This window comes from Charadrius vociferus, unplaced genomic scaffold, assembly GCF_000708025.1.
Source record: "Charadrius vociferus isolate BGI_N301 unplaced genomic scaffold, ASM70802v2 scaffold45, whole genome shotgun sequence".
NCBI classification, from domain to species: domain Eukaryota; kingdom Metazoa; phylum Chordata; class Aves; order Charadriiformes; family Charadriidae; genus Charadrius; species Charadrius vociferus.
Window position 1 is genome coordinate 37,657 of NW_009648712.1, and position 16,525 is coordinate 54,181.

General features: G+C 40.0%; 1 protein-coding gene across 1 annotated transcript in view; it reads left to right on the forward strand.

The window, feature by feature from the left end:
- MYOM1 (myomesin 1) overlaps positions 1–16,525 on the forward strand; it is a 75,526-nt gene that overhangs the window by 16,378 nt on the left and 42,623 nt on the right. The window contains exons 5-14 of the mRNA XM_009886641.1: positions 390–547; positions 4,556–4,648; positions 5,584–5,672; positions 5,812–5,874; positions 7,045–7,209; positions 7,798–7,959; positions 11,411–11,552; positions 13,491–13,690; positions 15,279–15,335; positions 15,713–15,837. Coding sequence (XP_009884943.1) covers positions 390–547; positions 4,556–4,648; positions 5,584–5,672; positions 5,812–5,874; positions 7,045–7,209; positions 7,798–7,959; positions 11,411–11,552; positions 13,491–13,690; positions 15,279–15,335; positions 15,713–15,837 — 1,254 coding nt within the window. The remainder of the gene's footprint in view (positions 1–389; positions 548–4,555; positions 4,649–5,583; positions 5,673–5,811; positions 5,875–7,044; positions 7,210–7,797; positions 7,960–11,410; positions 11,553–13,490; positions 13,691–15,278; positions 15,336–15,712; positions 15,838–16,525) is intronic.

The following is a 16,525-nucleotide window of genomic DNA, read 5'->3' on the forward strand; positions in this document are numbered from 1 at the left end:
AGGAAGGGTTTGAGAGGAAGTCTGTCAGAGGTGATGGATGCGTACACAATTTTGCATTAGAGCAAAAGTATAGAAGACAGCTGAGTTTCAGATCTATTTCACCTTTCACTCTGTATTAAAAAAAAAAAAATGTGGAAAATTATTTTACTTAGAATAGCTTTAAGGGAAAAAAACAGTACAATAAAATCTAGCTCTTTTTGGAGGAGAAATTCTTGAAGATGAAAACCTTGTTTTCTGTGCCCAGGTGATATAAATACACTAAGTATGTCTATCTGATTTTTAAATAAAAATTGCATATTTTTTTACTGCTCTTAAAAAAATTAATATTTTTTTTTTACATATTAATAGTTTGCACTGCTGACATTTATAATCAAATGTTTCTTTTCCAGCTAGAAGAGACTCAGGCATTCCACAAAAAGTTGAATCAAGATAAACTTTTACATCCTCCTGAGTTTATTATTGAGCCTCGTTCTCACACTGTCTGGGAAAAGCAAAATGTCAAATTTCATTGTTCCGTGGCTGGCTGGCCAGCACCCCGTGTTACGTGGTAAGTTTGTTTCTCTATCACTGAAAGTCACCACATAACCAATATCTGAAGTCATGTCAGGAAAGATACAAGTTCAATAAAATAAATCAGGTACAGAGGCCTATCAAACACCTTTCAAGTCACCCTTTACAAAATAAAAGAAAAATATTAGAAGGCAAAATAATACTTTGTGTAACAGCAATATGAATGCAAAGATTTTTTTTGTTTCATAGAGACATCCAATATACTGTTTCCATCTGCTGATGAAAGAAAAACAGCAGTTTAATTTATTGTCAGTGCTATCCTTAAAATACTGTTTTCCAAATACTTCTGTTTAGTCTACAAATGCCACTAACATCCCTGAAGAATTAAAACATGGTTCAGTTAAGAACTGGCTGCCTGGCAGCTGAGCAGTTATAGTACTGAATCGCCATGAAACCGAAATCTCATGATGCGGGGTGTTCGTAGCAGACATGTCATAATTACTTCAAGTCAAATACTGCAGGTAGATGCACGACCATCCAATCTTCAGAAAGGTTTGGAGTCCATTGGAAACTTTCTATTCACTTGCATGCCGTTGATCTAAATCTTTACTGTAAGAACTCCAAAATATACTCTTAGTCATAGCTGGAGGTCTAATTTGACTCTTGGGTTAAAGTTTATCCTGACTGGAATCAAATTTAGCTTAATTAACAGTGACTTATGAAGCTTTACTGTCTCACCATCTATTGAGCTGATCTTTCTTATCTGTTTCATGGGACACAGATACCATCAAGTTGTTAAGATAATAAGTAATAACTTTTTTTTCAAACATAAAATCAGATATGATGCTCATTATCTGATTTAAAAGATTATTCTAGAATGTGTATATAAAACATATGTATGTGTTTATAAAATGAATAAAGAATAAGCTTGTGTTCAGCATTAAGCATGAATTAGGAATAAGTCCTACAGAGATTCTATTTGTGGAGACATCAGAAAACATCTACTATACCACAATGTTAAGTAATACTTATATTTTGCAATTTACTACTTGATTTTCTTAATGGACTCTGTGTTTATCTAGGTCTTAAAAAACTTATTCTCAGGGCTTGATAAAAATTGCTCCTAAGAGGTACATTAATAGGCCAAAGCTGATGCCCACGAACTCGCTTGGTCTCTCTCCTTAGACAATGACAACCGACAGCCAGGCTCTGCACGGACACATTTTTCCCATAACGTAAGGGTTGCGAGTGCCCTGTTTTGACATTCCTCCTAGAGGGGATTCCAGACAAACCCTTCGGGTCTGGTCTCAGGTGGGCATAAGGAACGGTCAGCTACCCTCATGGCTGTAATCCAGCTCTGTAACCTGAATCCTAACCAAGAACGTGAGCACTGCGCCATTTTCACTGTGGTTGAGATTCACCTTATCCCAAAAACCTGACATGGTTAAACCAAGCCTTCAGCTGTCTGCCTTTGCTCTCACTGTGAACCAGCCTTTCATCTAAGTGCTAAATGTGGATGGTGGAAATTAATACATCATTTTACCGTACATCTGAATTCCAAAGGGATTTCAGTTTGCCACAGGCTACTAATGGAAAAAAAAGGAGTTCACAGCCATTTCAGCAGTTGTCTTTGCTCCGAGATACAGAACAGTGCTGACCTGGATCTGTCAGCTCTCATTCAGCGTTTCTAATGAAAAGTCAGTCGTGTATTCCAAACAGTCATTATCTGTATAAGCAATGGAGATCTTTTCATCCTGTGCATGATAAATTATAAAGCTTCATGAACTTTCTCTAAAGAAAACCTTACTGTGTGATGCAGCTGTTCCGACTCCCTTAGAAAAAGCATATGGAAAACCCAGGACATTTGAAACCAGTAGCAGAAAGCATAAACTATCAGTGCATAATGACAGTGGGAGGTTGCAGTCCAACATTAGCTAATGACTTGGCTGTTCTGGAATTTGCGTTTCCAGAAATAACAAATGGTCCATTTAACACATGAGCCCTACTCTTCCCATAGATGAATATGAATAAGCCAAAATTGAATCAATTATTTTTTACTAACCTGATAATGACAACAAGAGAAGTGAAAGTCTTCTCGCTGCTGCTTGGCTCAGCTTGTTTCTGCACAGCACCACATGATACTGAATGCCCGCACTGCCAACAGTATCCAAGGGTCACCCAACCCTTTGGAGAAAAGTTAAAGAGATTACGGAGTCAAGTCCCATTTCACAGGATTTCATATTAGCAAAATATTAGGAACTGATGGCTATATTCTATTTTCTAAACTATTTGATGTAGTACACAGAATATAGACATACCCAAATGTTTCTAGGCTGATCAGTCTGGGGGGCATCATTGCAGAGATGAGGTGAAGAGCGGTGGTGAATGGATTTACTCTTAGTGGCCCCACGTATTATTCTTTACTGAAAGTCAGTATAATGCAGTAGGAGACCTGTAATGAGGTCAAGCATCTCTGCAACTGTTTGAAGTCTGGAATAGAGGGTATTGCCCTGCATCAAGTCTCTTTTCATAGACATCTTGCTGAGAGGAAGATCAGGATGAAAAGCATTAGGGTTTGTGATCCTTGCTCACTTTGGCACTTGGAAAAATCCCAGAGTATTACTGTGCCCAAATATTTGTAGCCAGGGAAATATTCTTTATTTCACAACACTGAAACTGTTGAAAGGCAATTTTCATATTTATTGCAGATAAAGCTTCATCTTGAGACACATAAAACTAATTATATTCTTGGTAAAAATAAAATAGCTTATTACTGACTTGTTTGGTGGAGTGGGGCATGCCACTGAGAGCAGACCTGTTCCCTTTTGTGATTGAAAATCATGAGAGGAACTCACCTTTAAAATCCAAAATGAAGAAGCAAAGCTCTTTGGCTGGATATCTGTTATGACTTATGAAAAGAAAGGTTTATTTAAGCTACAGCAAAGTAAGACATGAAGATACTTTTATCTATCATCATTTATATTTCCACTTCCCTTATATATGCACCTTACAGACCACAGGGAAAGCTATGCTAAAGGAGGACATTATCTTAGGGAACATTGTTTCTTTATAGACCTCATATCAATCCCAAATGTACTGAAAACAATTCAGTGTTTATTTTTGTTAAATTCATATCGCCAGTTTGTTCTACATTAAGTGTTCACTTAAGACAAGATTCATTCAAACATTTACTTGGTTACACCATGTCTTGTTCAGAATGAGTGACTTTTAATGCAACGATTGGTGAGGAAGAATCTATCACGAACCACTGAACTTTCCCTCCATCAGTCTCAAGCTGTTTATGTAAACTCTGAAATTAGCAGTGCGAGCTCACTACTGAGCAGTACTGGTTCATTCCTTCAAATTACTTACTGGGAATTTTGAACAGTAAACTTTTCCTACTTGAAGATATACCTGTACCAGAAAACACTCCTTGTGTATACTTGTAAAGGCAGAGATTTTGGTAGTACAGCATTTTCCAGATCCCTCACTGCAATGTACTTTACCATCAAGATAGTTTTTTTTAGCAGCCTAACCCTATTTGCATCAGACCTTCTGCCAACCTAGCTATGCAAGGCACAAAAAAACAGTTAATTTTCTACTGGAAATTTTTGTGAATATGCAGCTTTAAAAGTAGATGAAATATGTAAACCAAAAAAATTGTGTACGATACCGAGTTCGTAAGGATGCTACAGAATTTTCATTGTTTGCAATTCACAAAACTCTGAGATGTTGCTCATGTGACTCCTCGATTTTTTTACAAACAGAAACCTGAAATTCAGGGTAATATAAGTTGGTTTTCACCCTGTTCAATACTATTTTCTCCTTTTAATTAGAAAATAAAATTCACCTGGGGCAGGTCAACAAGAAAGAGAGCAAGCTTAAGCTCCTCTTAACAATGTCTTCCCAAGAAATTGGACTACAGTTTATCCAGGAGAAACCTGCAGAAACTGATCTTCTATTTCGAAACCCAAGGATGTGACCTTTGAAAGCATATAATTATACATTTCCTTTTGTGACATACTCTTTCTTTGCTTTTCCATAGGTACAAAAACAATGTGCCCATCAATGTACAGACTCACCCTGGCAAGTATATCATTGAAAGTCGATATGGGCTCCACTCACTGGAGATTAGCACGTAAGGGAATACTAGATAATTTCACAAATAGCTTAAGCTGAAATGTTGCTATAGATCAAGACCTGCAAAATGTGAACATGTCTCTTGGGATGTAAGACTTATCAAGTTTGTACAGCTGAGGGAATGCTGTCTGCTAAATGTTGAAGCAGTTCTGGTTTTCCTCAGTACAGGATATGTAAATTACCCGAGTAATTTATCTGGATTATTATTCTATTTATGTCTGAGTCAGAAACATGTGGGACATTTGCCATTACTTTTTCCATTTGTCTGCTGCATGAGTACAGTTAGACACGAGAAAAATCTAGTTCAGGGTAAAAATATATGAGCTAACCGTTTTTCAAATATAGCAAAGTTCCTGGTTCTTACTGAAATGAGGAACAGAAATTAGATGTCCTCACTTATATACAAGAAAGATCTTTAACACTACGCATCCTCCAAATGGGAAATATTTGCAGTCACTTTGCATTAAAAAACATTGAAAACAAGAGACCTAATGACTTAATTTGACAATCAGCAACAATCCAGATTTGACAATTTACATAGTGGTAGGTGCCCTTTGAAATTTTTTTATGATATCTACCATTTCTACAGTTTCCACGTTAGGCATCCTCTGCATAGGAGACAGTAAATTAGAGATAACTTAGAGATAACTTAGATAAATAGTCATACAGTTTTTTCTACTTCCATTGTATTTTCAATTTCAAATCTGCAAGTGGTATTTGAAAACAGACATGTATTCCAAACATTGGGGTTTTAACATTGAGAAAAACATTGGCTACAATCAGTCCAATGCCCAGCATGTCTGTCTCCCGAGCTTTTTCTTGTTTACAAATATTACGCAGATTTTTGAGGTTTTTTTTTTCTCATCTGAAACATAGGAGAGGGTATGCCAAGGAGTAAAGGGGTGCCATGTCTAATCATTTCTGTCATTTTAGATGTGATTTTGATGACACTGCTCAGTATCGGGCCTCTGCTATGAATGTAAAAGGAGAAATTTCAGCTTATGCTTCCCTTGTGGTCAAGAGTAAGTTTGCAAAAAATTTACTTTGTTTTTTGTTTTGTTTTGTTTTGTTTTAAGATGCACATTACCAATTTCTTTTTTATGGTTCAGAGAGCCTTTACCTCTTGGTGGTAGTGACTGGAGTTGCTCTTTTTCTGCCTAGGGTACAAAGGAGAAATTGATGCAAGTCTTTTGTATGCTGGAACGGTTTCCATGCCTCTGGGCCGTAAGTTGCAATATATGTTTGTTTGACACATCCATTTACCGTTGTGACATCATGACAAATGAATAAACAGAATATTTTATAACATTAGTTAAAAAGGAAGCGGGTCTGATTTACAAAGGTACTGAGCTCCACAATTTCAGGTGGTCTTAGCTTCACCCATAGGGAAAAATGGCATTGACTTCTGGCTCTATGGCTATTTGCTTACATAAGAAACATCTTTTTAATACTGCCCTTGGCTGTGGAATAAAACCTGTCAAAGAGAGAAACACTTCATCTCTTGCAATATATAAAACATAGTCTGGAAAAAAGCTGGGGGGTATATGCGCATAAGCAGAGTAGTTGACTTAATCGTTCTTGTCTGCTGCTACGCAATTCCACGCGTTACAAAAATGCGTAGAAAAGATCAAATTGCCAGAATCCAATTTGAATATTTTGGATATATCAAGGTAAAAAATGGAGGTTTTATCAGCTGAGCCGTTTTCAAAAGAAATGTGGAAGCCCCTGTGCCAGGTATATGCAGCACAAGCGTGGGGCACTTGGGATATTCTGTCTGGAATACTGCATAAGTCGGGTGACACATCAGAAAAGGTAAATTCAGGAGCAAGTACAGAAAGAGGCTACTTGAATGCCTGGGGGAATGGAGAGCTCATTTTATATCAAGACCCAACCCCAAAAGGCTTATTTAGCTTATAAAAATGAAGGTTGAGTGGACACATGGCTGCCCTGAGATGGACCAAGGAGTTAAAACAGGGAAAGAAAAGAGCCATATAAGCTAAAGATCAGATTGACCCAAGCAAATCATTAATCACAAATAAAAGCCTGTTTAAGTTATAAAACAAACCTTCAGACAAAACAATAAAATGCTGGATCTGAAATTTTGGAAATTCTGGAATGAAATTCTGCAGGAGCCTCTCCCTGATAAAATGAACTAGCTGTGAGAACCAGAGTTGTATGAATAAAGAAATAGTTGATTCTCTGTGACAGTAAGGGCTCAGGTTATTTGACACTGCAATTACCTCTGAATATGACTGCTGAATATATATATTGTTTCCATTTACATATTCAACTTTACCTGAGCTTGTATTCATAATCATTGGGTACTTTTGCTTACTATTCTCATCACAAAAGGAAAGAAAAAGTAAACAGCCAGATTTTTTTTCCCTTATACAGTTGGCGTTACCCCTCACGGCTATGCTTCCAGGTTTGAAATCAGCTTTGTCGACAAGTTTGATGTAGCCTTTGGGAGAGAAGGCGAGACAATGAGTCTGGGCTGCACAGTTGTCATCAGTCCTGACATCAAGCGCTTCAAACCAGACATCGAATGGTACAGAAATGGTGAGAATGTTTGACAAGAAGAAATATAAACTTCTTTCATGTAAATCTTTACTTATTTCAGCATATGTGAACGTTATGATTTGGTTATCACTTTCTCAAGTTTCTAAACGGTAATATGTTGTCTTTTTCAACTAAAAGGTTTATTAAATTTAGCATTTTGAAATGGAACCACAGTTAGAAAACAGACAGAAGCACAGTGAAAACGTCTTCTAGGGATTTTTTCTTTCTTAAAAAAAAAATAAATTAGAAGCATTTTGATCATGTGGCCAACATCTATGTGGTCCATCTACACAATCCTCATAGCTTTTGCTATTTATTTATATGCCAAGACACTTCTTAAGTAGTTGCACAAATGTGTTGTGCAAGAGCTGATAAAAAAGCTGTTGCTTTCTGAAGTTGCAATTTGAAAACAAAGACAAGTTGGCATGTGAGCAGAATTAACTGTAATTTATGATTGTCTTTGAAGATTGCCAGTTGCGTAATAAGAATAGTCTCTTGTGTGTTTCCAGTCTATCTATTCCCCATATTCAGAATCTATTCCTCAGTAGATCACAACTAGTTCTCATCATGACATTCTCTAATTTCTAGGTGTTCTTATTACGCCATCCAAATGGGTCCAGATGCACTGGACCGGGGAGCGAGCTTCATTAACACTGACTCATGCAAACAAGGAAGATGAAGGTCTTTACACTCTACGAGTGGTGATGGGAGACTACTATGAAGAGTACAGTAGTTATGTCTTTGTTCGAGGTAGGAGATTGTCTTGTGAATGGAATTCACTAGAGAAATGAGGAAAATGCTGGTAAAATTAGTCTCAGCCATTTTAGGTCCTTTGTTTCCAATAAAAAGAGAATAATTATTTTCTATTAATAGATTCTAGCAATATAGCTTCCAGTTGTTATCTTTGGAAAAATTGAATGCACACCTCAAGCTTTGGTGTCACATGCCAGAAGACTTCTAAACCATATTGGCATTCTGAGGAGGAAGTTTAGGGTATTGATGTATCTTCACGGGTCTTTCTCAACTTCAGCCTGTGAAGAGTACTGAACATAAGTCATCAAGAGGAAAAATCTACATAATAACATTAAAATGTATTTTTGTAACCATCTCACTGCTAACTAAACTGCACTGTTTTGATCAAGATTTTGTTCACCATTTGAGGGGTTCTCTCTAATGCACAATGCAGGAAAAAATACAGTTGCATGGAAACACAAAGGTCTACACCTGGGGAAGAATAAGCTCACGCACCAGTGCAGGCTGGAGGCTGACTGGCAGGAAAGCTGCTTTTCAGAAAAGACCCTGGGGGTTCTGGTGGACACCAAGGCAAACATGAGACAGCAATGTGCCTTTGTCACAAAGCAGGGCAGCAGCATCCTGGGCTGCTTTAGGAAGAGCATTGCCAGCAGGTTAAGGAGGTGATCTTTCCCCTCTGTTGAGCACTGGTGAGCTCATACGGAGTGCTGGGTCCAGTCCTGGGCTCCCCAGTACGAGAGAGACAGGAATTCACTAGAGTTAGTCTAGAGAAGGTGATTTAAGGGCTTGGAGCATCTCTCATATGAGGAAAGGCTGAGAAAGGTGGAGCTGTGCAGCCAGCCTGGAGAAGAGAAGGCTTAGGAGGAGTTTATCCACATGTATAAATGTCTGATGGAGGGAAGTAAAGAAGACAGAGACAGGATGGGCTCTTTTCAGTGGTGCCCAGCGCAAGGACAAAAGGCAATGGACACCAAGTAAAATAGAGGAAAGCTCATTTAAACATAAACCACTTTTTTTACTGCAAGGGTGGTTGAACACTGGAATAGGTTACCCAGACAGTCTCCAACCTTGGAGATATCCAAAACCAGATTTGACATGGTCCTGGGCAACTAGCTCTAGCTCACCCTCCTTTGAGACAGGGGTCAGACTAGGTGATCTCTGGAGTTGTCTGCCAATCTCAACAATTCTGTGATGCTCTAAAGTAAAACAGCAAAGCGTAGAATTACAATGTAATTTCTGTGGGTGGTGTTTGCTTGTACCATGAAAAAAATCCTTCAATTTCTATTAGAGAACGATTTCTTTAAAAGGAGCCATGGCTATCAGGTTGCGTGCTGATTCTATATCTGTCCCAGCTGCTAAAAGCAGCTGAAGCATGAAATGCTAATTCAAAAGGCTCTGGAAATTCTTGGCTCTGAGACCATGCCTAGAATGGCACTGTGTTGCCAAGTCCAGCAGAGCTGTGTGAGATAACAGCCTGCTCAGAACATATGACTGAAGCAGATGTTTTCACCACCTGAAGAAAGAATCTACTGAAATGAGCATCTGTGACAAGGAATAGGACTTATCTTTCTTGCTTTGTTTTAAATTCTGCTGCCATATAAATAAAAGATTGCCCTCATTCCTGTTACATCTTCTAGCAATGCAGGTGTTACCTGACTGCAAACCCACTTTCACCAGAGTATCTGACTAGCCAATTGGTGTGTTTGCCAAATTCTAATTAGATTAATTATATTCTACATTCCTACTTAAATGGTCCCTGCAGTCTCAGTTGACTCCTATACTCCTCACTGTTCCTCCTAAATTGTATGCAAATTTGCTATAAATGGCTAGCTATAGTACTTAAGCACAAGCAGTTGTCTTTCTGTGTCACATGTAGAAATTCCTGATGGAGGTGAGTGATGTATTAATCAGGCTCATAACATTAAGTCTTTAGATGGGTTTTGAGAGCATGTGTGACTCTTCTGCCATGGCTACAGGTCAGCATTTGTCAGTAAGCCATCAGGGCTGAAATCCTAGCCTCCCTGGGGCTGATCAGCTATCTTGGTTCTCCCAGCTATTTCCCAGTCTGTCTTGGAAAGAAATTGTGGTGTCTCATGTTAGTCAAGTGGTAAATATGGGCAATTTAAACCTTTTGTATGAAGATCACTGAAGACATATTGTTATTGCTTGTAATGTTCTTATTATTTTGTTATGTTAACTGGATTGCTTACTCTGTACATTACTGTTTTTAAAAATGGATCTAGTTAGCTGTAATTAGAACCTGGACTCAGTAGCTTTGGCACAGCTTCAAAAGCTCCATGTGATGCTACTCTGCCTATAAGAGAAGACACCGTGTAAAGTGTGGGTTTTTTTCCTGAAGACTACTGTTTTGCTTAACAGAGCATGTTAACTGCTCTTATAAGGCATTTTTTTCTGAAAACCAAAAGCATAAAAAATAGATTACTGTATACCATAATACAAAATCCTCTAGTGCCTTGTAACATTAAACCTTTTTAAGAAGTCTGGGATTTAGATGGGACTTATGAATACTATTTATTAGCAAAATATTTATTTCTTCAGGTACATATCTTTCTTGTCTAAGTCAGGTCTCCTTTTGAAGTAGCGGACTTGAAAAAATGCTACATGTAATTGTACAAATTGGTGTTATTCTGCAGAGAAACAACCTCTTTTCTTTGAAAGTCTTTCATACAATCTTCCTGCAAAGGTTATTTTTCTCTACATAAAAATTACCTCATCTCACAAATCAGACTCTGACTATGTAAACAAAATTCCCCAGTGCCCAGAACTGTGCTCTGTTTTTTAAAGCTTTAGATAAGATATGTCCAGAAGCTGATGCTGCAGTCAAGGCCCTTTGACACCAGCAGTCCCAGATTTGTGATAAACACTTCAAAGGAACAATACGCTCATCCTTATGAAGGTTATATTCCACAATGATAATGTATGTGTAATATAAGTAAACTTCAAAAGGTTTTGATACCTTTGCAGTTCATAGCTAACCAAAAACAAACGATGAAGGACTATGCATGAGATGATAAGATATTTAATTCAGTACCATATATCCAATGGGTGAATACTTTTGATTGAGCTATTGCCTGGCTGTAAGGCAAGATATCAGCCTCTTCTCCTAAGTAGAAGAGCAGGTAAATATAGAGTCTGCCAAGTTTTTAGTTCAGCTGTGTCTCTGGCAGCTACCTAACCAAAATGCATGTTACTAATTTTATTTAAAATGCTTAGGTGAATTACATTTACAGTATGCTGTAACATATTAAGCATTTGTAAATGTGGCAAAGAGAAACCCAAAACCTAGAAATACACTGGCAATATAAAAACAAATACTTTTTGAGGCTGGTAATGGAACTTCTTTTTTTGGCTCAGTAGGAAGAGAGTTCTGTCCTTAAAGATTAATAATTGTGAAAGAACTGTGGCTCATATTTGGAAATCCTCATAGATGCTGATGCTGAAATCCCCGGAGCCCCTGGCGCACCACTGGATGTGCAGTGCTTAGATGCCAACAAAGATTATGTCATTGTCTCCTGGAAGCAGCCTGCTGTCGATGGAGGAAACCCCATCCTTGGATATTTCATTGACAGGTCAGTGAGCACGCTGGACGGGAGAATTTGTATTGCTGCTCATTCTAACTCAAAAACCTAAAAGCACATTGAAAAGCATGAGATAAACCATCCTATGGATCTATAATTTTAATTTAGGTTGGAAGTGACCTTAAAGATCATCAAGTTCCAACCCTCCTGCCATGGGCAGGGAGACCTTCACTAGAGCAAGTTGCTCAAAGTCCCATCCAGCCTGGCCTTGAACACTTCCAGGGATGGGGCCTCCACAGCTCCTCTGGGCAACTTGTTCCAGTGCATCACCACCACAGTGAAAAATTTCTTCCTAATACCTAATCTAAATCTACCCTCTTCTAGTTTGAAGCCATTCCCCCATATCCTATCACTACATCACCTTGTAAAATGTCCCTCTCCAGCTTTCTTGTAGGCCCCCTTCAGATACTGAAAGGCTGTTATAAGGTCTCCCCAGAGCCTTCTCCAGGCTGAACAACCCCAACTGTCTCAGCCTGTCTTTGTAGAAGAGGTGCCCCAGCCCTCTGATCATCTTTGTGGCCCTCCTTTGGACCCACTCCAACAGGTTCATGTCCTTCTCATGTTGGGGGGCCCAAAGCTGGATGCAGTACTCCAGGTGGGGTCTCACGAGAGTGGAGTAGAGAGGCAGAATCATCTCCCTCAACCTGCTGGCCACGCTTCTTTTGATGCTGCCCAGGATGCCGTTAGCTTTCTGGGCTGCAAGCGCACATTGCCGTCTCACATTGAGCTCAATGAAGCTATTGAGGGATTAGCACTGAGGGTTACTGCAAGACAAATGACATTTTGCTTTTTCTCTTGTGCTCACCTCCTTTATTCTACTTTTGCTCCTAAATTCAAAACTGTGTTACTGCTCTCCAGTATTTGATCCCACTGAGGGTATTTAGGCACCCAAATATTCAGCCAAGGTAGCCCCTAGCTGCCTCACAGAGTGAGGAGGTCACCTAAGGCAGCAGGACCGGTCTGTGCTAATGCTAGAGGTGAAGCTTGGGCATCCTTTGCCCCAAGCAGAAACCAGAACCACAAAACTGCCCTGAACGAGATGGTAACAATTCCCAGAAAAGAGATGCGTGCATCTACCAAGAAATCTGGGCGGGCGCTGTAACATTCAGCAGATATCTCAGCAGCAACAAAATGTCTTTCCCAAACTGCTAGTTCATGCTGCTGTTGACTATCTTGCTGGATACTGGGAAGCCATCCCCGCAGGTTCCTCCTGTCTCCCTGAGCCAAATTTGCTGTGGTCCCTCCTTGCTGCTGGTTATCTCCTCCTTCTGCCAGAAACCAGCCTCCTGCCAGGTGTGAGGCTTTGCAGCAGTGGGACCAGCACCATGCTGCCAGGTCTTGTCATTGAAGTGGCTGCAGCCACCACACCGCAGGCTCCCTTGGCAGCCCCAGAGGTGTTTGAAGCAGGGTCGGGTTGAGTGCCCGACTTCCACCCCGTTCACAGCCACCTGAGTGCTGGGCTGGTCACAGAACTCACAACGGAGGTCTCCATGCCCCATGAAGCCCATCATTTTGTGGGATGTACAGTGGAGCACTGTGCATGAAAGATGAACGAGTCGCCTTCTGGCAACTGCAAAAGATATATATGTATTTCATGTCCCTTCAAGTATGCTAAAGCTGACGCTCCCTAAGCATCCCCAAGAATACTCATGAGGATTTAAACAGTGAAGTGAGTTCTCTTCATGTCCCTTCCTCAATTCAGGAAAGAAGGGGTGCAGCTGTGAGGGATTTAGTGCATGCCCAGATGGTACTTCAGCCCTGACCCCTTGGTGCAGCTGCTTTGATGTCATCAGTATAAAATGCTGTTGAGGAAACTGGTATGGACCAGCTAATGAACACGAACAGATGGTGAAGCTGTAAATGGGGTTGGGTGCCCCGAGTTTGCATTTTTCCCTTCCCAGCACTGCTCTTGCTGTTTGTATTTTTCAGGTGTGAGGTTGGCACCACCCACTGGACCCAGTGCAACGAGACTCCCGTGAAGTTTGCTCGTTTTCCTGTCACTGGTCTGATTGAAGGCCGTTCCTACATTTTCCGAGTCCGAGCTGTGAACAAAGCTGGCATTAGCCTACCGTCCCGGGTGTCAGAGCCCGTGGCTGCTCTGGATCCTGCTGACAGAGCCAGGCTTAGAAGTAAGATGTGCTTTTTGCAGGTTGCCTGAGAGGTTTAAGAAGTCACAACTCATTAAAAAAAAAAGAGAAAAAATACAACTATCTTACTCATAAACCTTTGAAATCCCACTAGAGGGAGCAATGCAAAAACAAAATATTCTTTGGAGACAGCTTTGCCAAGAAGAAATCATCTCGGTGCTCTTTGCACAGAGTGCTCTGTCTGCTCAAATGGCTTTGCCTGGCTGTGGTGCTGTGCTCCCAACTTGCAGGAAGGGAGGAAAAGGCACAGCAGAGCTAATTGCCTGAAGAGGCTTGCTTTTGTTCAGCCAACAAAAAGGCTGAACCGATCCTGTGAATAGTCTCTCTCTGTGCCACAGACAAGGGTGGCTGAGTCTGTGCTCATGTGATGATCAAAGTCTCACAGTAACATCAGCACAATAGCAGGGTAGCCCAATTATCTAATTGATCCCAAGCTCTCTGCTTTAAAGCGAACATTTTACAAGTCAAGGATATTTTTCCTGTGGCCTGGGAATGTCCCAGACATTTTGCTTCCAAATCCACCTCTACACCCATATGCTGAAAAAATATGGCTAAAATCCAATTATCTCTATTTGTTTCTGAAGTTTTACTATTTAAAATGGTCCGATGTGAAGGGCTATGGTGTGCAAAGCTACAGGGCTTCCACAGTCCCAGCTTATATGTCTTACTGTATTTAACGCTGCAAGCTGCAGAGTGCAGTCAGATGATCAAGTGTCCCCTTCAAAATAAAAACAAAAGGCCGGAGGAAGGAGGTTTGGCACTGCCAAGAAACATTGTGCTCAGACAGACATGTGAAACCTGAAGCCTGGGGAAGGCCTCTTCTTTTCTCTGGGAAGAGTGGAAGCTGTCTCAGGAGAGGAAGTCTGGTCTTGGTGGCCTGTTCCCGTTATATCTCCTCCTCTTGTCCCTCAGGATCCTCTTTTCTCCCTACCTCCTCCTTCTCTGCTCACATTTCCCAAACAGATCAGCCAACGTAAGCTCAAGCACGTGGAGGTGGAGAACAGCAATTGCAAAATTTATCTCTGAAAGTGCATTGACCTGGTCAGTAGCTCAATGCAGAACTGCAATAATATGATAACGTAAAGGCACTGAGAGAGCCACCCAAATCGTATCAAGTGCATATGTTGAGTCAGACTGAGCAGTTTCTGTTTGTGACTGTGACCCATGATTTGAAAGCTGGTAATGTGAGGGAAAGTGCTTAAAAAGAGACAAAGAGCAGCCTGCAGGAATTTGGCTGTTATTTTAATGAGTGAGCTGTTAAACCAAATGAATAGAGTATAGAAAATGAAGTTGAAGTTAACTCTCTGAAACCGATGAGCTCAGTGAGCCAAATACTTCTGCTTGTCACCTAGGTGACTTCAGTGACATTTCAGGAATATTCAGGCAGGTCAGCCTACAACTAGCTTGAGTAACTAGCTTGCTACATGAGCAACAGTCACAGCAGTAACCGAAAACAGAGCTCACGTGAATCTTGCAAATCTTAGTTTTGAACTACAAAAGTTAGTTTTCTCATTAATTCAAAAGTTCCTGAAGTCTTCCATTTCCATGATACCTCTGACATTTGTTTCAGGTCACCCTTCTGCTCCCTGGACTGGACAGATTATTGTCACTGAGGAAGAACCTGCAGGTAAACATGGCCCTTTTGCCTACAAAAGTCTAATGTGAAGCTGGTTGAGTAATTACGAAAACTCCCAGTGAGTTCAGTGGACTTTGGCATGCTCCCAAAGTTCGTTGTTCTGAGAGTCACTTGACCTTGAATAACTCCCAACTTGGTTGACGAGGTGAGGTTTCATTATTCAGGACCTAACAAATAAACATGCTTAGAGTTAAAAGAAGAACACTTAAACCCAATATTTAGATGGCTTTTAACTCTATGTCTTAAAAAAATATCAGGGGCAAAGGTATATCAATACTCCTATATTTTAACCATGGTACTAATTCTGATACAAATATGAAGGAATTAAATCCCAATTCCCTTTCCTATTCCTCTCCCCTGTTCTTCAGAGGGTGTTGTTCCTGGTCCACCTACAGACCTCCAAGTTATTGAAGCCACCAAGAATTACGTTGTGCTTAGCTGGAAACCTCCTGGACAGCGGGGCCATGAGGGTATCATGTACTTTGTGGAAAAGGTAAAATTGGACAAAATCAGAGTCACATTGTGGCAATCTTTTTACATTTGTTTTGCCATCTCTTCTGTACTTATAGTTAATTTTCATTTCCACCTGAGACTTTCAAACTGGGGCCAGGACTAGAACTCATATACTTCATCAAGATAACAGTTACTGTAGTTTAAGATAAACTAGGAACTAAAGAAAGATGGAAAATAGGAAAGTAGATGCAGAATGTGTCACACACTGTAATATCCTTTTATGAACTGTGTCATTGACCTACCCTGGAGTTAGACAGGCTGACGAACTCCCTCTATAATGAGAAAGCACAGAGTAAAGTCACATGGTTTTATATATATATATTTTTTAAATATATGTACACATATATATATAAAATGAGATTTGTGTAAATGAAGCTTGTCTGGTGGGACAGATTGTTAACATTTTTGGATGGAGACATTCTGCAAGAGTTTCTTGGCATTGGCACTTTCTCCTCCAGCTGTCTTCTCATATTTATCCTCTACATTAACTTTCCATTTGCTTCACCAACTCAACAAAGATGACAAAATTTCTTTTCTAGAACAGAATGAGTTTTAATTTCAGTGTCCTGCTTTTCTGAGATGTTTTTTGCATGGCTGCTAGCCTAGAAAATTCTTCACGCCATCACCCTTTCTACTTGTATCTCATGGCTCACAAACTTTATCAATAC